This window comes from Leopardus geoffroyi, chromosome D3 (genome assembly GCF_018350155.1).
Source record: "Leopardus geoffroyi isolate Oge1 chromosome D3, O.geoffroyi_Oge1_pat1.0, whole genome shotgun sequence".
Lineage (NCBI taxonomy): Eukaryota > Metazoa > Chordata > Mammalia > Carnivora > Felidae > Leopardus > Leopardus geoffroyi.
The window spans coordinates 19,416,884-19,442,221 of NC_059339.1; the positions used below are offsets into that span (position 1 = coordinate 19,416,884).

A 25,338-nucleotide genomic window follows, 5' to 3' on the forward strand; every position below is an offset into this window, starting at 1 on the left:
TATATTGAAAGAGATTTATTGCAAGGCATTGACTTAAGTGATTGTGGGGGCTGGACAGACAAGTCTGAAATCTGTAGGGCAGGCCACCAGGAAGGACAAACTGGAACTCAAACAGGCCTGGGAAGGAAGCTGCTGTCCACAGGCAGAATTTCTTTTTCACTGAGGAAGCCTCAGCTCTCCTCTGAAGGCCTTTTGACTGACTGAATCAGGCCTATCAGGATTATCTAGGATAATCTCACTTGCTTAGTTAACTGGTCACAGACTTTAATGACGTCGACAAAATACCTTCACAGCAACACCCAGATTAGCGTCTGATTGAATATCTGGAGACTGCAGCCTGGCCAAGTGGACACATCTAATGACCGTCTCCCCTGCCCACAACCACCCAGTAATTCAAGGACTCTGGATCAGCCTCGGCTTTTCCCTTGGACATACACTCCCACCCTTACTCTCAGGTTGCTGACAGTCTAAACAGAGGAGGTGAGGAACCTCAGGACTGGGGCATCCCATGTGTTTAAATGCAAGTCAACCTGCACAAGCAGTGCCTGGGATTTTTTAAAATTAGGTAAAATTCATATAACACAGAATTAGCCATTTTAAAGTATACAATTCAATGGCATTTAGTACATTCATGTACATTTAGTACATTTAGTACATTAGAAGTGTAACCATCACCTCTGTGTAGCCCCAAAACATTTCATCACCCAGGAAGGAAACCTCATATTCATTAAGCAGTCACTCTTCAATCTACCCTCCCTGCCTGGGCATTTTAAAACCAATCTGTACAGCAATGTTATCAGGGCATCATGAGGGAGAACTTGAAAGTGTAAAAGTCTGCTGTACTTGATGAGCTGCTAGGGGCAGAGGTCCCCTCCTTGGTAGGCAGGGACTGACATCCAGCTACTCTTTCACAATATTGGGGCTGTAGTTGGGTTTGATGGCTTCGGCAAGTTCCCGAGCGTACATCTCATATCTGCCTGTCATCTGAAAGCAAAACACAGGCAGAAATTCTTGTTTCATAAACGTCCCTCATTTACTCACCACCACCTCTAGCCACTAGAGGGCAGCCACGGGACAGAAATTTGTCTGGAAGGCCAGTTGAGGGGATAGTTTCAGACTATGTAACACAGAGAAACAACCCCTGTGTGACCTCTCGGCACTGATTCCGGTGCTATAGCTAACATGACAGATGACAGAGGACTCACACACTCCAGCCCCTCCTGCTGGAAGACCTCTGTGATCTGTCATCCGGAAGGTGTGGCCTGCCCCGAGGCAGAAGGGAAGAGGGCTGTCCTTCGGTCTTACAGAACCCCAGAAGAACAGCCCACAGCCCAGAGAGGGGAGTGACTTGCTCCAGGTCCCCAGACAGCAGTGAAGTTTGCAGGTATTTGCACCCTGGTGCACCCTCCCGGCTCTGGTCTGGGAGAGAGTGGGGGCAGGGCTAGAGAATCTACCCAGCATCTCCTCCCTCTCTCCTCCCCAAAGTCCCAGTAGGAGCTCAAGCCCATCACCATAGTTTGGGAGGGCTTTTGCGTTCAAAAAGTTACTAATGAGAAAGCATTCTGTTTATTGTGTGGAATACAGCATTAATCTGAGCTTCCCAGGAAGAGGAGAGACCTTCCCAGGAAAGAGGAGATGTTCATGTGGGCCTTGTTTGTCTTGTTTGTCTGATGGGGATCTGAGACTCAGGGAACACGCCCAAGGACCCATGCTCAGGTAAATGGAGGGGAGCTGGTTCTTCCCACAGAAGCTGGGCAAAGTCATTCAGCTGTGAGGACATTCATTTGTATGTATTCATTGGCGTGGGTTCTGAGTTGATAGAATACTGTTGGACGCTAATGCAGCAAACTCCATCTGCATCCAGGATGAGACAGTGTATTCCAGGGGGGTCCGGGTCCTGGGCCATGGCTGCCATGGAATGGCTCCCCATTCCAGGAAGGCGGGCACTTATGCTCCTCCCATAACCCCTGGTGTCACGCAAGTTAGGTCTCAAAGGCCACTTGAGACCTTGCAGTAAAGCCTTCTGTTTTACAAATGGGCATACTAAGGCCCAGGAGCAGAAAGGGCTTGCTTAACATGACTGGGAAAGGTGGGGAGGGGGGGGCACACAGCTGTGATAAGATGCCATTTCTTTGCATGACCCATTTCCCTCTACCATCAAGGCCTAGACCATGGGGCCGGGCCACAGGCAGAGCCAGACACCCACATTTATCTTGTGATAAGTACAAATGCCTGGAAAGGAAAAAAAAGGATTAGAGAAGCCAATCCACTCTATTCTCCGGACAAATGAAATTGAGATTAATTTGTTTGCGGGCGCCCAGATTCTAAATCAGACAAGAGGAGAATTTATTAGGGTCTGCTGCCTGGGCCTTACTTGATGCAGTGGTTCCTCCCTCACACACCAGCTCTGGGAGGAAGAAACCTGCCCCTCCATTCAGCTTGGAGTCTCATCTGGCTGTTCTGGAGAGCAAACCCAGCGGCTGTGGTTTCTAGCCCTGAGAGCAGGATGGGGGCTCAAGAAGAGGAGCAGGGCAAGATCAGGGGACTCAGGGACCCACCTTGAAGTTCCAGATGTCATTCACCTGCCGGCAGAGGTTCAGGTCAAGCTCAGCAACCAGCAGCCCGTCCCGATTGCGGGAGAGACCAGGGGTGCGGCTGCTGTCCGGGCCTGCCACGTAGCTGGAGCCATAAAAGTAGCCGAAGTCCTGGTGAGCTTTGAAGGAGCAAAAGAAAGAACCTGTGAGCTTGTGCAGGCACATGGTGGATTCTTCAGAGAGGTAGGCACATTGAGTGACATCCTAAACAAAGGGTCAGTGCCACCCTCCCCAGCATCTGCCAAATGCTGAGGCCCAAGTCCCTGAGTCCCTCCTCAGGCCTGAGGTCAAGGAACTTTTTCCAAAAGTCACCTTCACAGCCCTCACCTCTGCCCCTGGAAACATTCTTAAAGGTCACCCTTGTAGAAGTATTAGCCCTTACTCCCAACATTAGCCACCCACAGCCCAAAGGAGTCACATGGCTCTGTAGGGCTTCCTGTGTGACCTGCTTCCTGTGGTGGCCCAACAACGTGAGCTGGAAGCTCTGCCCTCACTTGCCTTGCCAGCTCTGTCTACTGTACCCACCTCCTTCCATACCTCGGTCCCCTCACAAGTGGGCTAATAGCCACCCCACAGGCATGTAAGGAGTAGGTGGGCACAGTGCAGGGCCCAGCAGGGGCTTGGACACAGTAGATTCCCAGCAGACTTCATTTCCCTGCCTCTTCTGTGACTCTGACTCCAGAGAGCTAACTGGGATTGGAGACTCTGGAAGTCTGGGGCCTCAAATGAGGGGATCTGGAACCCTTTCAGGAAGTGCTTTTCTGAGAAACAGACCTGCTCCATCCCCTCTGCCTTATCAGGTTATACCCTGAGGTAGTTCCTCCTTGGTGGGCCCTTCCCTCCCACATTTCCAGCCAGAGAGGTGGGACCAGGGGGTGGGGAATCCTAGTAGAGGTGAGGTGGTACCTGCCCTCAGATCAAAACAAGCTGTGGATTCTAGGAACCCAAGACAATCCATGCCAGTGTTCTGGGACAGCTGTGCAGCTTGGGGTGGGGGATGGTAGCAGATGAACAAGGACAAAGGAAGAGAGGGAAGGAGATGTGTAGGGTGGATAAAGCACCCCCTCTTTCAGGGAGCTCACAAAGGGCTCCCCCATATCTTCTAGGCCCATCTTATACCAATCCCGGGGGAGGGGTAGAGTCCAATCCAATGCCATTCAATTCCCATCTGGGGAATGATGTGGTCACAAGCCCAGGACTGCCTATCCAAACGTAGCCATGGTCAGGCTCCCCCCACACTGTGGGCCATAAAGATGAGAGCAGTGCACGCCTCCGACAACATGCCACATGTGCAGACAAGGCCTGTGGCACAGACCCTGTGGCAGGCAGAGAATGGGACAGTGAGGCCCACCCCTCAATTGCAGCCACCATGGAAATTCACAGAACATACCTTTCTTCCCATCTCCAGAGGTAAACTCATTCGGGAAGTGCTCCTGTGAAATAAAACCAAGGTAAGGTAAACCTATAGGTGGCACTACCACCGCATCCACCACAAAGTCGGGCTGAGGAGGCGTTTTGTGAAGAAACAGTTAAAGCCAGAAGGAATGGCCTGTAGTCACTGGGCAATCAACAAGTGCTTATTAAACGTCCCTGCTAAGTAGCCAGCATTGGGCCAACACAGGCGGCCAGCGGGGAATTTGACAGGCAAGGTAAAAACTCAGACTTCATCTCTGGGGAGTTTATAATCTCCTGGGAGGGGGAAAAAAAAAAAAGATGCTTTGCAGAGTGGTTCTCAGGGCTGTGGAAGGCATCTGAGGTGTATCCGCCTGAGAAATAAGCCCCAGCTTGGGGTCTATGAAGGGAGTAAGGGGGTGTCCACACGTGGTTTTCAATATCTTCCCTAAAGCCTAATGGAAACTGCATATCAAGCTGTGATGGGGTTACACAGGCTAATTAAAACACTGAGTTTGTTCATGTTGCCAGAAACGTAGAAACCTCGGTTATCTCAGACTGAGCAGATGCTCTGATTAGATTTTGGCATCCGATTAATAAGAATAGGAAGAAGATTATTACGTAATAAACGCATTGTGTTTTTGTAGTCAGGGTCATTCAGTGCATGGGGTCAATGGGGAAAAACACGAAACTGGATACGTGGTGGGGACAGGGTGACAGCCATTCAAAACGGTTTCAGCTAAAAACCAAAACAGACAAAAACAGAAGGAGGACATAGGAATATCTTTAAAAGTAACAGACCAAGCCAGTCTACCCCCTTTCGGGACCCTAGGATTTATGGCCTTCACACAGAGGGAGCAGGGAGAAGAGGTGTGACATGTCCCCACCAGGGCCAGCAGACAGTTGCTTCCCCTTGTGGACTCTGCTGGCTGAAGAGGCCGGGTCCCCTCTCGGCAGGTAGCCTTCCTAGCAGCTTATCACTCTGTCCCCTCCCCAGCACACCTGGTTAACCAAACCTGGGAGACCAGCCAGACCTCGGGGACTTACCTGGCCCACGCGGTTGATAGCACAGGTGAAGCAGTGATTTGCAATGGCTGCGTTTCTGGCCTCAATTGGCCACAGGGACTCACTGTGAGAGAGAAACAAGAGGAACCATGTGGCTGACTATCCAGCCAGACTGGGAGGGTGCTTGGTCCTGAGTGACAGCCAGGCTGTCGGCCTTCTCAGGTCCGCAGTGGGGATGGCCAGGGCGACTGTTTGTGGCTGTGGGTGACCCCAAACCCACAAGCAGGCCAGCTTGTCCCATGCTCAAGCCCAAGCAGCCTTTTGGGGAGGGGCTGCTGCAGGACAAAGCAGCCCTGAGCCTCAGTTTCCTTTTCTGAAACTTCCTTAAAGGAATATTGTAAAGACTGACCACACATGCAAAGCTTCTAGAGGGGGCTGCGTGGCAGAAGCCCTGTGACTAGCTCTCTCTCCTTCCCTCCTCTTGGGTCGGGTGAGGAACTCACATTCTGTGCTGGGCAGAGCCTCACCTGGCAAATGTAAGAAGGGAGCTCAAGGCTCAGACTGCTGCACTAATCCCGACCCTGCTCTGTTGCCTTGCAAAGCAGTCTCTAGAGAGGGGGTACTTCAGGCCAAGCAAACAGAGTAAACCTGCAAGGAACTGGGGTAACTGGAAGGGGTAGATTCTGTAGCAGGTGTCACCTCCCCTGAGCCTGTCCACATTTCCCAGTGCCATCCTGTTTTCCTCTTCTGAACCCTGAGACTCTAAGCAGGGGATCCCTGGTTCTCTTACTGGCCCAGGAAGGAGGCACCATACAGGTACAGCTGAACTGTGGGCCTTCTTCAGTCCAGTATTCACAAAGGTAGGACATGGTGGAAAACCTTGCCCCAATTGAAGACCCTGTCCTTCTCCAGCCCACCAATGACAATGTGCCATGGAATCCAGTGGGCCTTCTTGTCACTCTGTTGTCTGAGGAACAACATCATTAAGATTCTGGATTGACAGGTGTAATGCCCACTTAGAAACACTGAGTGACTGAGAGCAAAATGCCCTGGAATCTTCCTTCCTGTCAGCATGCACCTGGTTTAAACCGGGAGTAGGTGGAGGGAGTGGGTGCTTGTCACAAGCCTAATTCTCGGGAGGTTTCACGAGTCTGTAAAAAAAAAAAATCACAGGCTTGATTGAGAGGACTCATTTTGCCGCTTCCCTGCCCCCCCCAGGTGCTAAGCCAAGCTGACAAAACTTTTAAGAAAGGATTTTTATAGAAACACACCCGTAAATGACATTTTCAGGAATTAAATAGACAGTTGCAGGGTGAGTGCCAGAAAACATCTTTCTTGCAATTCTCCTGGGAGGGTGCACTGTGTAGGACTCAAACCCACAGCTGGCAATAAAACTTTGGCTCTCAAAGCAAGCAAGGGAAAGAAGATGGAGGCTCGTGAGAACCCAGGGTATGCGGGAATCATGGAGAGCCCGATGGGGGTATGGGGACATCTGCCTTATTCCCAGTCACAGTGTGACAAAGACATGCATTGAAGAGATGGAACAGCGACTCTCCTACTGACACACATACATGGCCACATGGGTCAGGATGACTCAGGTCATCAAAAAACACTTCAAGTCTATCGTGTGCTTGTAACTGTGGGACCCTAAAATGAGTGAGGACACCCCACCAATCCACAGAGCATGTGTGTATGGGAGGGGGGACATGCCAGTGAAGGAATGGATGGTTCCAGAAGCCATTGCTTGCGTGCAGCTGGTGGGGATTTGCCCAGCCCGGTGCTGAAAAAACACTCACCATCAATTCCATAAATACTCATTTATCATTTTAAGAAAATCACCCAGAATCCCACCATCCTTATAAACCATCTGTTGTCATTTTTCCACACTCCATACCCATTCTTGGCAAAAGAGGTTTACAGAGTTCTGACCATAGCCTGAAAACATCTTTGCTCACAGGCTTTTGTCATGATGTTGCATTATCTTCATAATGACTTTTTAGTGACTGTGCAATAACAAGGAAGAGATGGGCCAAAATTTACCTAAGTCTGACATTTCTCTCACCTCTGGCTTCAGCCTTTTCCTCCTCTTTCAGATACTCTGTCAGGTAAAGTTCTAGGTGTATTATCTGGTCAAAGGTGTGAACATTTTAGGAGCTCATGAAACATACCGCTTTCCAAAGGACGTGTTACCGTTTTAACTGTCAACCTCACCATACCCTTGAAAGGCATGAGTTGGATGACTGTTGGTTGAGGAAGGAAAATCAATAATTTTTAATAAGCCTAATAGACTGCTGGAGACATAAATAGTTATGTGCATATTACATTGGGGTGCTTCTGTTTGCTTAATTGGGGATAATAAAAGCTCAACAGAGTAAGGTCAGGGAGCTGGCCATCCGAGTCTGAGGCCACGGCTTTGCCTGCCCTGGCCCAAGAGCCGGTATAGGCACTGATGCTCAGCGAATTGGCTTCAGGTTCCTCAAGGGACCCTTGCAGGTAGATGATGCTTGCTGAATGTCTTACACATGGCCAACAGGAGGGGGCTGCTCCAGAGGTTCTGCCCAGGTCTGGATGCTGGATGACCAGTAGTTTATCCTATGTCACAACTGCCTTGGACTCTGTCATAGTAACTAAGCTGCCATGAGGCCCCAGGGAGATTCTTCAGGGGATGTCCAAAATTTTTCTCTTCTGACCAACAGCACCCTTCCTGGACACTGAGAGAAACTTCAGGTGCATGGATGGGGCAGTTGACTTGAGGGAGCCAGCTAGGTTTGTGCTCTGCCTCACTGAGGGGGCTGCTGTGGAAACTGGAATGCTATAAGGATGTCGCTCTTGAGAAGAGAGCACCATGCTCAAAAGAAAAGGTAAAGTAAATATCACATTCTGACCTTCAGAAGAAATTTGACTAAAATTTAGTCAAGAGAGAAGAGTGACAGGGATAGGCCATCAGGGAACTCAAAGCTGCCCACCAGAACTGCCCCAACCACTCCCCATGGGTCCCCCAGGGGCCCACTGCTAGGGCACTGGCAACCAGTACAACACAGAGTGAAGGCCAGCACCTCCTGCTCCAGGAATGCTGCTTTGGAGGAAGTGAGTTGGGGAGAAAGATAATTGCACATAAATTCCTAGAGTTCTGGTACTTGTTAATGATGCAAAACTAGAAACCACCCAAATACTCAGCCGTTGGGGAAGAGACAAGCAGAGGAAGTGCAGTCATGCCGAGTCATCTTAGCTTGCCCGCCATTATTAAGTGAGCCCCAGGGGTCTTGCACAGGAACCCAAGGGCTGCCGGGGCCCACCCCACAGCCTTGATCAGAATAGATTTATCTGTTTCAGGATTAGGCTGACACCTAAACACGTGTTAGGTGTTACAAGAAAAACCCTTTGCTGGTTAAAACCAAGTTTCAGAGTCACTTAACTGATCTCTTAAGGACCCTCACAGCTTTGAGTCTCTCATTTGCTCCTTCTCTCATCCAGATGTCTGACTTCCATGTGCTGGATGTTGCAGATAAGAGTCTTAGGTATCCTCAGTCCCCCTAGCAGGGGCCATGACAGGGAAGGGAGCTTATGCTGGCCAGGCACCTACTATGCTCTGGGTACTTTAGAAGAGGAGCTTTTTGGAATCCTGACAATTATAGGATGGAGGGGAATTATTACCATCTCAGTGTTCAGAATAATAGCAGAGAATAGTATTTTACAGCAAAGCAGCTTTTTAGGGGGAATTTTAATTGACGTTGAGTAATTTTTTTCCCACAGAAAAGTTGGGTAAATACACAACACACAATCCCATACTCAGATTTGTAAAACAACCTGGTGGCCGCAGCTGCGCACGACAGTTTACTAAACCCATCTCGGAACCCTGCAGCCTGGCGGTGGGTCTAAGATCGCTAGGTCCCAAGAACCCTCCCAGATCCTGCAAGCTGAGAGACCTGAGTGCTCCGATGGTGGCTGAGGGGTTGAAGATGATCTCAGCCCCGTTGATGCTGTACATGAGCCAGTTGAGAGGGTGGTGCCGCCCATAGCAAATGTTCACCGCAATCCTCCCGAACTGAGTCTGGAACACGGGGTGTCCGAGGTTTCCTTCCATGTAGTAAGTTGACTGAAAAACAAGGGCCATATGTGAAAACCTCTGGGCTGTACGATTTCTCTTTCCTTAGACTTGACGGAAAAAATAAAATATTCCAGTTCTCTAAAAGTAACAGTCTTGGCTGTGACTCATGTCTGACTTCAGCTCAGGTCATGATTTCATGGTCCGTGGGTTTGAGCCCCGTGTCAGGTTCTGTGCTGATAGCTCAGAGACTGGAGCCTGCTTCAGATTCTGTGTCTCCCTCTTTCTCTGCCCCTCCCCTGCTCACACACACACTCTCTCTCTCAAAAATTAATAAACATTAAAAAAATGTTTTTTAATCGAAGAGGGGCTCCTGGGTGGCTCAGTTGGTTAAGCAGCTGACTCTCTCTGCCCCTCCCTTGCTCATAATCTGTCTCTCTCTCTCTCTGTCTCTCAAAAAATGAATAAATGTTTAAAAAAAATTTTTTTTTTAATTGAAGAAACCAGACACAATAACTACAAGCCAACAACTGGGAAATCACCGTGGCTTAAGCATTTACCCACAATTTCTTTTGTGGCATGTCATAAAAATCCCCAAAGCAACTTCCCACAGTATTTTAAGGATAAACTTTAGTTAGGTTTCAATCGTGGTACAACTAAAGGCTAAAGTTTGGTCGATGTTAACATGAGTTAGTCAATGTCTTCACCAACCACATGTTCCTATAAAGAATGTCAGAGCAGAAGGGACTGGAAGCTCATCCAGAGCAACCGTCACCTGCTAGGGGAAAACCACCATGGCCTCAGGGGGCATGTGACTTGCCCAGCTGGCCTCTCTGCCCCCTTGAGGTGCTGGCCCTGGGACATTTTCATGGATGGCACTGAGTGGGGGCTAGAGGACTAGTCAGGGTCCCAAACAGATATGATTCCAGAACATTTTGCCTCCTCCCATTAATCTCAAAATTTGTCAGGGTCAGGCAGCAACCAGGATGTGCACATGTGGTGGACACTGGAGTAGATCCTGGTGTGTTGAGACAAGCCCTTCACTATCTGCTGGGAGCTAAAGATTAATCCCAGGGTAAACAGGAGATGAGCACGTCTTCCTACCCGCACCTCCAGCTGTTACCGAGAAACACTCGGTTTTTCTTTCTCCCTAGGGAATGTCATCTCCCTCTATAGATCCTTCTTTGTCCTCCTGACCAGTCTGAGTGTGGCTGGAACTCCCGCAATCAGGGAGGGCAGCAAAGGACTGGGTAGATTGCGTTCTGAACAACTGTATTCATCGCAGATCAAGTTCAGGTTTCATATCTTAGGTATTAGCTGGAGTTTACTTCCCTCCTTCAAACGTCCACCCCTCTTCATCTAATCCACCCATGAATTGGCATTAACTCATCAAAATAGCTCCCCTGATTTATACCTTGATCATGGGCACAAAGCTCTACCTAATACCCCTGTGCACAGACACGCACATTAACCTACTGCCATCCCACACATTGACATGGCTAAGACCTCATGTGACTTACAGACAAGGACCCCCTACCTCCCAAGCAAGGGCTAGCCTATGATGGGTAAGGAGCTCAGAGCCTGAAAGGGGCTGAGGAATCATTTCACATTTGTGCATGACTTATTTTCGTTTTAATCAATATATTACTTACCTCAAAGACAAATTTCAGAAAGCCACGCCAGGTTATATTAGAAAAAGAAATACCCCTCTGTGCTTGGTGTTTGGGACTCACCCAGGACTCCCACCAGAATCCTATCATCCATGTGATGCAGGACAATGGCGGCACACCCCAGAGCACTGCAGCCACACAGTGTTCCAGCACTGTGTGACATGACATGATCCAACACAGACTTTTGCTCACAGAAAGATCCACAAAGGCTGAGCTGGCTCACCTCATTGAAGTCACCCACTCTGGGGATGTGGTTTTTCCTGGTCTTTCCCAGGACAGCTCCAGAATTGGAGATCACCACAGCTGTGTTCCACAAAATGTCCCCATGCTCTCTGTCTCGTTCCAGGATGGGGGATACCACCACCATGTCATGCTTCTTTGCCAGCTGGAAGAATAATGAATATAGCAGAGTCCTACTTTTAAATCAACTGTCATAGTTGTTTTTATTGAAGAATTTAATGATCCTACTAAATAATTAGACTTGGTTCAAAGCTATCTATCATTTTTATTTGTTCTTTGGAAGAATGTCAGTGTTGTCCTGATGCCCAAGCTTATTAGCTAAATAAGAATAATCATCGTCCTTGTGCACTGTTGGTGGAAATGTAAAATGATGCAGCAGCTGTGGAAACTAGTATGGCAATTTCTCAAAAAATTAAAAATAGAACTACTATATGATCTAGAGGTCCCACTTCTGGTTACATATCTGAAAGAATGGAAAGTAGGGTCTGGAAGAGATATTTGCGCACCAATGGTTATAGCAGTACTATTCATAAGAGCCAAAAAGTGGAAGCAACCCAAGACTCCACTGATGGATGAATGGATAAATAAAATGTGGTATATCTGGGGTGTCTGGCTGGCTCAGTCGGTAGAGCACGTGACTCTTGATCTCGGGGTTGTGAGTTCAAGCCCCACGTTGGGTAGACATTACTCAAAAATAAAATCTTTCTAAAAATGTGCTATGTCCATAGGGTGGAATATTATTCAGCCTTAAAAAGGAAGGAAATTCTATCATCACATGAATGACATTGATGTCATCCTTGACACGGATGAGCCTTCAAGACATCATGCTACGTGAAATAAGCCAGTCACAAAAAGACAAATTCTGAACGAGTCCACTTCCGTGAGGTATCTAAAGTAGTCAAATTCATAGAAACGGCAAGTAGAATGTTGGTTTCCAGGAGCTGGGGGTGAATGAAGAGTTGTTTAATGGGTACAGAGTTTCAGATTTACAAGATGAAAAAGTTCTGGAAATCTGTTTCACATTACATACAATGTGAACGTATTTACCACCACTGAACTATACTTAAAAATGGCCAAGATAGTATATTTTATGTGTTGTTTACCACAATAAAAAAAAAGAATATTCATCATACTTCTCATCTATAACCAACCAAGTCAAACCAAACCAAACTCTTTGATACTGAATTCCTTTTGTCTCAAGTAAGAACATCAGGACCTGGTGACAATTATGATGAGCAGCCCCAGACGGTCATTTGTCCTCAACTCTAACCAGCCTGTCACTATCTCTGGCTTTAATGACAGAGAGAGGAAAGGCACAGTGGGCAGAGGTGCTGCTCTGAGCTACGGAAGGGCGTCTGTGGGTCTTGGGCCCCTCTTGCAGACAGGTGTCCCTGGCACCAGCTCTCATCCCCACTCCCCCTTTCCTCTTCCTCTGGCCCTGGTTCAAGCGTGTCATCTACAGTCACCACTTAACCAGTCCCCTCCTCTTTCATCCATAGCACAGAATCAACAACCTGGTGGATGACAGATTTTTTCCAGTAGCGTGAAAACACTGATGTTTGGAATTGCAACCCAATTTTGATAGAATCGCTTATGATTACAGTACTGCTCAAAAAATCCCATATATATATATATATATATATATATATATATATATGTATATATATACATATATATATATATGTATATATATATATATATATATATATATATATATATAATCTGAATGGGACATGGAGAAGTGAAAAAACTGCTTTGTTCAAGGTGAGAATAAGGATGCCATCATTCGTAACCTCTTTGGTGTTAGGGGTTGTGTGTGTGTGTGTGTGTGTGTGTGTGTGTGTGTGTGTGTGTGTGTGATAACTGCTTTATTAGGATAGTATTCACATGGTATAAAATTAGTCCTTTTAAAGTATGCTGTTGGGTGGTTTTCGGTACGTCCACGGAGTTGTGCAACCATCACCACAATCTACTTTTAGAACATTTCATCACCCCCAAATGAAAACCCCATTAGTAGTCACTACCCATCCCCTCTCCCCGCCCAGCCCCTGGCAACCACTAATGTGCTTTCTGCCCCTATTCATTTGCCTATTCTGGACATTTCATATCACTGGGGTCATACAACATTATAAGGTTTTAATAAAGACAAATGAAGACCAATCTCTGTACTGATGAGACAGGCCATACAGAGAAGCTTCCATAACGCAGGCAAATAGCATGGTCAGTAGCAGAGGTTGGGACAAGGACTTGACCTCATCTCTGGTCCCCGAGGGCCACCTCTGCCACTTGCTGCCTATAGAACCCATCATGGGAAGTCACCCCTCCCTGGGCTGTGGCTCCTTCACCTAAAAAAAGCCATTAAGGGCCCTTCTGGCTCTGAAATTCTATGATTTTAAGTGAAAGTACACTAACAAAAGGGCAGCAAATAGTCTTATCTAATCTTATCTGGCAAAACAAGCACCAAATGGTGTGTCTTCCATGGTAAAGGGCCACACCCAGCAGCTGTGGTTGTGCTCTGTGACCTGCACGTGTTTGGCAGCTGCTGTCAGAGGAGCAGTTAATGTTCTACCTTCTGACAGAATCTGGTGGTGGGTCCATCCTCTGCTGACTCAGCAAATTCCGTCCAAGGGAGCTTCTCTCTCGTACAGAAGGCAAAGGGCATAGCTGTGAAGAGGACAAAGTCAGAATCATATCTAAAGCTCATGGCCTTTGACGGGGAGCTCCCGAGACCAGCAGCTGAGGCTCTCCACAAGATAACAAGGCTCCAGTTGTCTCAGCCTGGCTTCTGAGTCCTGTCCCTGAATATGAGCCCCAGGCAGACCCTGACCCTTCTAGGTTTCATAACAACACAAAGGGCTGTGCTACATTTTCTTTATGACAGTCTTAAAAACAATAGAATTTAGGGAAGAAAACAATTCAGGGACTTGAACAGATAGATATCTGCAGACCCGTTTCATAGCAGCACTGTTCACAACAACTGAAAGATGCAAGTAACCCAAGTATCCAGTGATGGATGAATGGACAAACCAAACTGGTGTATATCCATATAATGGAATGTTATTCCATCTGAAAAAAACAGGAAATTCTGACACATGCTATAATATGGGTGAGCCTTGAAGACATTATGCTAAGGGAAATCAGTCATAAAAGAACAGAGGTTATATGATTCCACCTATATGGGGGGACTGGGACAGTTGGATTCATAGAGACAGAAATTAGAATGGGTGGTTGCCAGGGGCTGGGCAGGGAGGACCAACTTTCAGTTTGGGAAGATGACAAAGTTCTGGAGATGGATGGTGGGGATGGCTGTACAACAGTGTGAATGTGCTTAATGCCACTGGACTGTATAAAAATGGTTAAAGTGGTAAAGTTGATCTTGTGTATATTTTACTGAAGATTCTGAACTGCTGGCCAATCTCTGGGTTGGTAGAAGCACAGCCAAGACTCCCTGGGGAAAGTATCAGAGGGCCACTGAGGATGGCACTGGGACCCTGGGCACGTTACAGAAACATTCCTCCTCATGGGGATAGAGACACTTCTTCAGGACCAAGAAAAGCCACTTGCTTAATGACCCTGTAAGAAGTCTGGGAACTGCTGGATGATAGGCTAAATGTTCCCCTAGGATAAAAGCATTATTGCCATGTTCTCTGGCTAGATGCCACCAGGGGGTTAATTAAATAAGAAATTTCATTAAATTCATAAACTGATTTTTGTGTGCCTTTTATTTTTCGAACAGCAGGTACCTATATAGGTAGTAACAATACACAGAACACTACACATACCATGTCCAAAATGATATTTGCCTTTGTGGGGGAGGGCAAGGGCTGCAGTGGGGACGGGCACAGGGATTTCAGGCTACGTGTGTTCCATTGCTCATAACCTCAGCCATACTCTTTAAATTTTTTTTTTTTTTAATCTTTAACGTTTATTTATTTTTGAGATAGAGACAGAGCATGAACAGGGGAGGGGCAGAGAGAGAGGGAGACACAGAATCTGAAACAGGCTCCAGGCTCTGAGCTATCAGCACAGAGCCCGACGCGGGGCTCGAACTCACGGACCGTGAGATCATGACCTGAGCCGAAGTTGGATGCTTAACCCACCAAGCCACCCAGGCGCCCCAGCCATACTCTTTAGTGTCCACCAGTCTGATGGTGTGAACTGGTATAGCACCATGATTAAAAATACGCATTTCTCTTATCACCAGCGAGGTGGAGCCCCTGGCCACATGGTCACTGGCCTTTCTGGGTTCATCCTTCAGGCAACCTTGTTCCTACCCTTTACCCATTTCCTAGTGGGACATTTTGTCTTTTTCTTCTTGTTTTAGAGTATTGAATTCTTTGTTTGAACCAATTCCATGTACTCTTTAGACCTTCCTTCTTCCAATAAGAAGCCAGGTCCATTTCTTTCAGGGGGATTAGTCTAAAGGAAGTTTCCAGATGTTTGCTATTGTTCCCATTGCTCTGAACTGTGTGATGTGAATGGCCAGTGCCTTAAGTGGTCACGGCATGGGGCGTGTGGTCTGTTTGGGGCTACTAATGGTAGCCAACCTTTCTTAAATGTGGACCATGAGCCCAGTAATAGGCAGCTGGTCCTCATATCCTTGCAAAGCAGGGGAGATCTCATTTCACAGAGAAGGAATAGAATGAAGCATTAGCTTCCCAATTCCTTTAAGTCACAGGATGGCTGGTCCTAAAATGGTGCCAGTGTGAAGAGGCTACCAGTGGCATCACCACTGTCTCGGCCACCTGGGTTCTGCCAGCAACAGCCCCAGGGGCCTTGGCACCAGACTCAAGACACTCCAGGCTTGACTTCAGGAAAGAGGGAATAAACTATTTTAAGGAAGCCAACCAAAAAGCTGTTAATGACAAAAAAGGTCCTTAATGACCATTTATTCTCAGCTTTCAGCACATTAGGAGAGATTCAAATACCCCAAGAGAATAAAACCTCCCTTTCTGATTTCATTTCAGGTTGCTAAGCTCTCCAAATTTCCCCATTTCCATTTTAATGGCCCCTTTTCCTGTTTACACAACCACTGTAAACAAACTCTCAAAGAAGCATGTGGAATGGAGGTTGGGGGAGGCTGGCTGCAAAGTTCAACTGCAGCTTTCAAATCAGAGGGGAAGAGGGTTCCCCATTTATTGAACTAACACTCCAAATTTAGACCCGGCCTTGCCCTCAGGAGCTGCCAGCCCAGATGAGGGGACTGAATTATAACCTTGTGTGGCTGCACGATAACACAGAGTGCCCAGTTCTATGTAGGGGAGCTTCCAGGGTCCCCCAAAGAAGGGGGTGTCTGTGCTATGCCTGGATGGATGAGTGGGAGCTTTCCAGATCCAAAAAAGGGAAGAAGGTGGTTAAACCATCCAATGAACATTTTTAGTGTCTATCATGTGGCAGGGATTGTTCATTAAAGATAAAACAGAGGTGGGGGAATAGACAAACAAAATGTGGTCTATCCATGCAGTGGAATATTACATAGTAATAAAAAGGCAGGACATTCTGACACATGCTACAGCACGGATGGACCTTGAAAATAGTATACTAGGTGAAATAAGCCAATCACAAAAGCACATACTTACATGAGGTCCCTAGAGTAATCAAATTCACAGAGACAGAAAGTTAGAACAGAGGTTATCAGTGGTACGGGATTGAGTGGCATTATTAAATGAGTACAGAGTTTTTGTTGGAGATATTGAAAAAGTTTCGGGTGTAGATAGTGGTGATGGTTATACGACTTTGTGAATGTATTTAATGTCACAGTTGTACACTTACCGATGGGTAAAGTGATCAATATTATGTTATGTATATATTTTACCACAATGAAATATTTTCAACATTAAAAAAAATAGGGGTGGGGATTGGAATGGGAAAAATAAATAAACACCACCCAGACAACGACCTCATGGAGCTCATGGTCTAATGGAAGAGTGAGACAAATCAAAAGTGCTGTACCAATGAGTGAAAGTGTAAGTAATGAGGAACATGAAAAGCGAGATGAAGTTTGGGGTACAGATGGCAGACTGGATGAACACCTTCACTCTTTCCTGCAGCCTCATCAAATGACAAGAAAGGGATATTTATGCAAATGTATAAACCCACAAGGATGAAGCACTGAGAGAAGGACTAGAGCAACAAAACACTGGAGGCTGGCGAGCCGAGGGATGAGGGTAGATACTGTGGTAGACCAAGAAAATTCAGGCTCCCAGCAGTAGAGGAGGATGGGAAACACCCTACTCTCCACCCCATACCCCTGCAAAGTTCAGGAGTCAGAGGTACCACATGGCTCTGAAGGTGGGGAAGCAGGGAGGGGAAATGGCAAACAAAAATTGGTCAAAAGTCTGCTTAAGAAGCAGGCAGAAGCCCAGATCCCTCCTACTGCACGAGGCCAGCAGGTGTCCCTCCCACCCCAGCAGAGGGCTAGAGGTTCACTCTCGGAGGTAAACAGAAGGCCTCTGGCCGTGGGGAAGTCAGGACAGATGCAGATGAGTAGAGTGTCAAAAACAGAGGGATTCAGTAAACATCAGCACACTGGACCCCTATCCTCTTTCTCTTCTTGGCAGGAGATAAGAAGAATATTCTCTGGGGACTCTGACCAGCCTGAAAAAGAATGACCCAAAGATACTACTATGAGGGATTACCTAACAAACGGCTAAACCAAGTCATCCTATCATGAAGCTCAGTGGGAGAGGAGCCCTTCCCACAGACTCAGAGCTTGCAATCAGCTTTTTAACCCCCAATTCTTAAAATACACACAATCAGGGGGGAAGAAAGACCAATCTGAAGTAGGAAACTGGCAAGGAGAAAAAAATGCTACCTAATATTGTCAAAGATAAGAGAAAGTATTGTAATTATAAAATAAGAACAGGATGTCATAAAACAGGAACTTTCAGACCAAAAGAACTCTTGTAAATTCAAAATATGACAGGGGAAACAAAAGACCATATAAAAGGCTGAATGACAGATAAAATCTACCAGAAAACTGAGCAAAAAGACAAAGATGAAAAACAGGAGGAAATACTTAAGAAAATTTTGGATCTAGTCCAGAGTTGCAACATCCTAATAGTAGGAGTATCAGGAGAGGAAAGTAAAAAGGGAGAAAATCACTAATGAACAATAGATCTGAAGGACCCAAATTTCTAGCCTGAAATATCCCACTGAGTTCCTAAAATAGTGGATTAAAATAGGTACACACAGTAGCACCTGGGTGGCTCAGTTAGTTAAACATCCATCCAACTCTTGATTTTTGGCTCAGGTCACAATCTCACGGTTTGTGAGACTGAGCTCTACCTTGGGCTCTGGCTGACAGTGTGGAGACTGCTTGGGATTCTCTCTCTTCCTCTCTTTCTGCCTCTCCCCTTCTTATGTGCTCTCTCTCTCTCTCTCTCAAAATAAGTAAATAATAAAAACATTAAAAAATTAAAAAATAGATTCACACAATGGCATATCATTATGAAACTTCAAAGTACTAGAGAACATCCTACAACTTCTAGAGAAAAATAATTAATAATAGTTAATGATAATTATTAATAATTATATTAATTATATAAATTATATAATTATATATAATAATTATATATAATTATGTAACATATAATTATATTAATTAATAATTAATAATAATTAAAAATTATTAAATATAATTTAATTAAATATAAATATAATAATTAAAAATAATTAAAAATAAAAATAATTAAAAAATAAAGATTAAATGCAATGGGTCATAAGTCAAAATGGCTTTAGACTAGTCAACAACACCCGAAATCAGAAGACAATGGATCAATGTGTCCAAACTTCTGAAGGAAAAGTATTTCTAACCCAGAATTCAACACCCAACCAAACTATCAAGCAAGTTGTAGGAGGAACATATTTTCAGATATGCAAGATCTCCAAACGGTTACCTCCTTCCTGTTTTTTCTCAGAAAACTACTCAACCAAAAAGAGGGAGCAAAGCAAGAAAGAGGAAGATGTGGTATAGGAGAGCACAAGATCAAGACAAAGGAACCCCTCAGCATGATGGTGAAGGGAAATCACCAGAAGGACAGCTGTGCAGCCAGCTAAATCAGACTAGCGCAGCCAGAAGGCTCTGGGGATGTGTTCCTTCAAGGTGAGGGAACCAGGGTGGGGACATGGAGTGAAATAGGTGATGGGGATTAAGGAGCGCACTTGTCGTGATGAGCACCGGGTGATGTATGGAAACTGCTGAATCACTATATTTTACACCAGAAACTAACCTAACACTGTATGTTAACTAACTGGACTTAAAATAAAAACTTAAAATTTAAAAAAAAAAAAAAAAAAGGAGGAGGTGGAACCGACAGGCAGCTTCACCGTGTCTAAAGCTCTTGAGCAGATTCAGGAAGCTGGAAGAAAGCCTAGGGTAGAATTTGGGGTAGGTGTGCAGAAAACAATGTAAATTCTGGGGAAAACAGAAAGTTATTCGGAGAAAGAAATCTAAGTCTAGAAAATGGCTTGCAGACAATGGATGGAGGATAGGAAGGGTATGTGTGAACAGAGCGGGCAGAGGAGGTGAGGAACTAATGCTGTCTTCTTCCACAGTGGGAACTTAATAGATGGTGCGAAACTGAAAAATCAAGAAGCAAAAACACAGAGGTAGATTCCTAAAGAACAAGCTAAGAGTAGAAAGTGGTTGCCTCTAGGGAGGAAGACAGCTGTTTTTTGGTAACAGACTTGTAGACCATTTGACTCCCAATTATAAGCATGTGTAACTTTGATAAAGAAAAAATAAAGGTACATGGTACCAGGAGTATATAACCTGGATGTAATATTAGATAGGGAGGTGGGCTCTGAGCTTCTATGTGAAGGTTGGATAGGGTCTAAAAGGCAAGGGGAGGGAGAGGGAGACAAAGGCCAGGCAGAGGGAGCAGCTGCTACAGTGGTCTGGGTGGAGGGAGAGGGGAATGAAGGATCAGGGAGGTGAGAGCAGAGACCAGCAGAGATGGGCTCACAGAGATGGGGGAAGGAACAGACTAAGTGGTATAGAGTTGAGTTTTGTAGAGATCTTTCCTAGAATGGGTCAAGAGCCAGTTAGAAGGGGCCCAAGTGGAGAGCACAGTGGACGAGTTAGAGGCAATTTTCGAAGCCAAGGTGTGAGCTGATGACTCCTCAGACCAGGGCACTGGTGAGAAAGTGGGGAGGGGGCACCTGGGTGGCTCAGTCAGTTAAATGTCAAATTCTCGATTTCAGCTCAGGTCATAATCTCACAGTTCAAGGGACTGAGCCCTGAATCTGGTTCCACACTGACAGCACGGACCCTGCTTGGGATTCTCTCTCTCTCCCTCTCTCTCTCTGCCCTTCCCCTGCTTGTTGCTCTCTCTCTTTCTAAATAAATTAATAAACTTAAGAAAAGGGAGGGGACGCCTGGGTGATTCAGTCGGTTAAGCGTCCAACTTTGGCTCAGGTCATGATCTCATGGCTTGTGGGTTCGAGCCCCGCTCTGGGCTCTGTGCTGACAGCTCAGGGCCTGGAGCCTGCCTCAGATTCTGTGTCTCCCTCTCTCTCTGCCCCTCCCCCGCTCATGCTCTGTCTCTGTCTCTCAAAAATAAATTTTAAAAAATGTTAAGAAGAAAAAAAAAAGAAGGTAGGGAGGAACAGCTTAATGGGTTCCAAACAATTTGGGAGGAAGAAGTGGCAGAACCAGACAACAGACTGGGGTGCATGAGAGGGAGGGAGGCCAGGATTTCTGCCTTTCTGGTATTGTTGACGAAATAATCTTTCCGTAGATCAGAAGAGATTTTCAAAAATCAAGAAGTCCTCTTGGTGACATGGAGATAATACACTATTGTCTGAAGGCAGCAGAGAAAGCACCCCAAGACAGACTTACTCCATGCTTCCTGGAAACAGATGATGTTCACTCCACACATTGCAGCCACCTCTGCGATGGCTTCTATGCGTCTGTGAAGGGCAGTGACCTGGCAATTCAAAAAGCAAGGATTAGAACCCATTTCCTTTTATTGGTTGAGATCTTTTTTTCCCCCAAGTTTATTCATTTATTTTGAGAGAGACAGTGTGCCACACAAGTAGGGGAGGGGCAGAGACAGCGAGAGAGAGAGAGAGAGAGAGAGAGAGAGAGAGAGAGAGAATCCTAAGTAGGGTCCACACTGTCAGCATGGAACCTGATGTGGGGCTTGAACTCACAAACATGAGATCGTGAACCGAGCCAAAGTTGGACACTTAACCCACTGAGCCAGGTGCCCCTGGTTGAGACCATTTTTATTTTTATTTATTTTTATTTTTTTTATTTTTTTTAAATTTTTTTTTTCAACGTTTATTTATTTTTGGGACAGAGAGAGACAGAGCATGAACGGGGGAGGGGCAGAGAGAGAGGGAGACACAGAATCGGAAACAGGCTCCAGGCTCTGAGCCATCAGCCCAGAGCCCGACGCGGGGCTCGAACTCACGGACCGCAAGATCGTGACCTGGCTGAAGTCGGACGCTTAACCGACTGTGCCACCCAGGCGCCCCTTGAGACCATTTTTAGAACTCATCCTCACACACGTGGAACAACTCCCAACCTAGGCAGCTGCAAGAGGACAAGTAGGGTGGGGAGGTTCTGATATATCCTAGTCTCATCAAGTCCAAAATCTGCAGGAAAAGGTGGAGGTACAGAGGCTCTAGGGTTCCACACACTTAATGCTGCCATTCAGAGCCTCAGTTTCTTTACCTAGAGAATGGGGAGAATACCCGCTGCCCTAAGGAGTTGCTCAAAGGAGTGCATAAGCTTGTTTGCTACTTACTGCAAGAGGGGCCCACACCCAGTGCACACCTTGGCCCTCCCCTGGGCTAACTGCTCCTTCTGCCTTAGGACAAAATCCACTTCCTATCACCCTGCACTTGAGACTTCCGGCATGCCTTGTCCTGCCATTTTCGTTTTCCTGTGTGCATCTTGTCATCAAATGAATGGATCCCATTTCCCAGCTATGTCCTCCATCAAGAATGCACTTCCCCACTCCACCCAATCTTCCTGGGATGTGTTATTCATGTCATGTGTCACCCACAGAGAAGTGACTCTCCTAGCAGAGGGCTGAGCATCAAGAGGTGCCTCAGCACTCCCTGGTAGGTCCCTTTGGTGGCGCTGTTCCTGCTATGCTGTTGTGTTCCTCCACTGTTTGTCACTCCCCTCACCCCATGGGCTCCTCAGGGGCAGGAGGAAAGTGTCTTCATCTTCTTGGTGTCCTCAGCACAATGCCTGGCCCCCAGGAGATGTCTGGAAGTGTTTGTTCAAGAAAGACCAGAAGAACCAGGTTGAAAACCAGAGAGCACCTACTCTTTATGATGGTCTCTCCTGTGAGACTGCACACCAAGGCTCCGTGGATATTTGCTAGGTGCTGACAGTGTGCAAAGTGTGCTCCAAGGAGCTGTGGGGGAGAACAGTAACCCTGGCCCTGCCAATCTGGGATGGCTGAGGAAACACATTCACAGTCAGCTAACCCAGAGACAAAAAGTGAACAGGGAACCAGAAATCTTTAAATTCAATAAAAACAGAAGGACCAGAGTGAAAGATGATGCAGAACCCGACCTGGAACCCAAATGGCCTTTTCTTGAGAATCCCTAGGAGTTCTGAGGCATGCTGTATCCCCAGGAAACCTCTGCAGAGAAATTCTTAAAAGTTTCAACAGCTAGAGAAATGCTGTGAAGAAGTATATACAACAAATCGCCTGCGTCTGTGGTAACACGTTTCTTTAGGGACATACAAGATGCCATCACATTTATATTAACTGTAAGGTCATAAGGAATTGCGTATCATAGTCCCGTCACCCTGAGGCACCATCAGCTGACAGACATCTGGGTTCAGTGAGTCCCTGCTTTCAGGATCAAGGCAGAGGAACATGCAGATGGACAGACAGGTCCTGACTGGTGTGTGCCAGCACGTACCCTTCTGGCAAGAGACCGAGAGGCAGAATTCCAGAGAAAGAGCGTGAGGCAGACAAAAGGACACCCTCTCAATTGATAAATGGAACTTCAGATCAATCACAGGAGAGGACGTGGAGCAGCAGGCAGAGAGAGGGTAGGAGCCAGAAGAGAAAGAGGAGCCAGAGATGTGGGCTGCAGGGAAGGGGGGCTGCAGGGCAGAAGCGTCTAGGTGACACTCGAGGTGCCTACAGACCTGCAGTGAGCAGTGGACCTGCAGTGACCCAGGGACTGTGGACGTGTTCAAAACACAGAGCAAGCCACAGCTCCGTTTATGTATTTACGGTCAAAAGAGGTTGCACCTGTTTTGCCACAGGGGCATCGGCAGGCAGGGGAGTTCTGTTCTGAACAAGTCCCACACGCATGGTCCGAGGTGGCCTCAGTTGCTCCTTTGCTGCCTCAAAGGCATATCCTTGCAGCTCAAAGTCCCCTTCAGAGGCGGCTTCAAAAGCCCTGCCGGGTAGATCGAGCTTCCTAAATGGACAGGAAAGTAGAAGGGAGACAATTTGCATGAGGTCTGCTGAATTTAAATTCATCTCCAACCCCCCAGTAGTCATCTATCTGGTAGAGAGGAGGCAGGGATGTTTGGCAGGAAGGCACAGAGAGAAGCCCAGGGCAAGGGCCCACTTGTGGGAAGCTGGAGTGGGGGCCAGGAGGAGGGAGGGCCCCGCCTGGTGGAGAATGGATACTACGCTGAGTATGGATTTCACCAGGGAGGTGCCGTAGTCTTCTGGCCTGGGAAAGCAGGGGAACAGGGAGGGGGGCTGCAGAATGACTGGTCAAGAGGTTGATGTTTTAGAGCTGCTGACCTCAGGGTGGGGATTGGTTTCAGCAGTCAGCACAGAAGAGGAGAGGTAATGGATTTCCAAAATGTGTGTAGACTAGAATCAGAGGGCTGTGCTGAGCCTGGTGCAGGCTGTGATAAGACAAAGTGGCTGTTGAGAACAGGACTTAGGAGACTGATAGCATGAGGGAGGGTCCTGTGACCATTCACCACTAAGTGTTACAAGTCTCTAGTGAGCCCCACTGCCCTGTTCTGTTGCTGCTCCCACTGGGGGCAATTCCATGCCCAGTGCTGAGTGGGCTTGGTGAAGCCCAGGTGTCCAGATCAACGGCCCAGGCACTCACCCTGGTTTGTGGTTTATTAACAAAGGCAAGTGGATTATTTATAAAATCTCCCAGCTTAAGTGACCACTGGCCAAACGGCAAACACCTCCTGATGCTGGTTGGGTGCTGTGCGCTGAGGTGAAACCCACAAGAGCAGGGGACATGGCCTCTGGCCAGGAAGGCCTTACCATCTAGGGGCGAGATGGTTATGAAATACTCAGAGAACACATCAAAAAATAACCTGACAGCCATTATCTAATAATAATATTTCTCTCCTACTTTAAATCACTTTTTTAAAGATGTTTCTTTCAAAATCACAGCCCTGTCAGCCCAAGCCCCCTGCCACCGCCCCCTGCCAGGCGGTTTCCATGTGACGGCCCTGACAGCTCCAAGTTGGGTTCCGCCCCTGACAATCAGCCTGCTTTTCAACTAGTCAGAGTTCTGTTTGCTAGCAGGTTAGAAATAGCAGCAGTGCCCACACCGTGCCTCCCCTTACTGTGACTGCCTCAGACACAGTCCCCTTGCCCTTAGGGGGAGGACTCCCCACTCCCGTAGACCTCAGCCCCAGGACAAGTCATCATGGGGGACAGGAGAAGAAGAAGGGCTCTGTGTGTCTGTTTCCTCTTAGGCCCACGGGTGGGGGCAGCAGGACCATCCTTTGGGAGACATCTTGTCAGGCCCATCCTCAGTCTGGGTTTCATCCCAGGAAGATAACAGATGGAAGAGATCTTGTCTCAACTTTCCAAGTCCACCTGTAGCTGTCACCTGGATGACAGATATCCCTCAGCCTCTGTCCTTCCTCATCCACTGCCCACAGCTGTTGGCTCTCCCCATCTGTTCACCACCATGAGCCCTGTTATTCTGTGATATGCAGCCTTCCTGCCTTCTCACTATGTTGAATGCTGCCACACACACCCCTTCCAGCAACCTGTGGACAATCATTCTCTTAGGCTTGGGGTGGTGCAGACCACACCACTCTATCCTCACACGGAGTTACCTTCAGGGCTCTGCCTCCTCTCAGTACTCCCCGGTTGTCTTGTCACCTCAACCCTCCTGTTATCCAGGTGGTCCATCACCACATCCTGCTTCACTTAGTCTTGAGAACCCAACAGAACCTCGAGCCCCATTCCATAAACAAGTACTGTGCCCACCAAAGGCTTGGCACAGGGAGGTGGTGGGACATAGACCAGCTATGGATCAGGTGGGGGCAGAGACCAGATGAACCACAACCTCACAGAGGCTCCGTGCTGCCCCAAACCCTCCCTTGATCCCTAGAGTGGACCTTCTGCCCTTCTACCCCTTATCCTACTACTAAGGCCCCTCATGGGCTCACCTCTAATGTCAAGGAGGAAAGCCC

General features: G+C 47.1%; 1 protein-coding gene across 2 annotated transcripts in view; it reads right to left on the bottom strand.

The window, feature by feature from the left end:
• Nucleotides 1-25,338, bottom strand: part of UPB1 (beta-ureidopropionase 1) — a 29,459-nt gene continuing 4,121 nt past the window's right edge. For both annotated transcript variants that reach the window (XM_045457712.1, XM_045457713.1), the window contains exons 2-10: nt 23,177-23,348; nt 20,788-20,875; nt 13,516-13,610; nt 10,930-11,091; nt 8,918-9,087; nt 5,034-5,115; nt 3,985-4,027; nt 2,559-2,713; nt 1-984 (exon numbers count right to left, since the gene is read on the bottom strand). In XM_045457712.1, the coding sequence (XP_045313668.1) occupies nt 901-984; nt 2,559-2,713; nt 3,985-4,027; nt 5,034-5,115; nt 8,918-9,087; nt 10,930-11,091; nt 13,516-13,610; nt 20,788-20,875; nt 23,177-23,348 (1,051 nt within the window). In that variant the 3' untranslated portion in view covers nt 1-900. The remainder of the gene's footprint in view (nt 985-2,558; nt 2,714-3,984; nt 4,028-5,033; nt 5,116-8,917; nt 9,088-10,929; nt 11,092-13,515; nt 13,611-20,787; nt 20,876-23,176; nt 23,349-25,338) is intronic.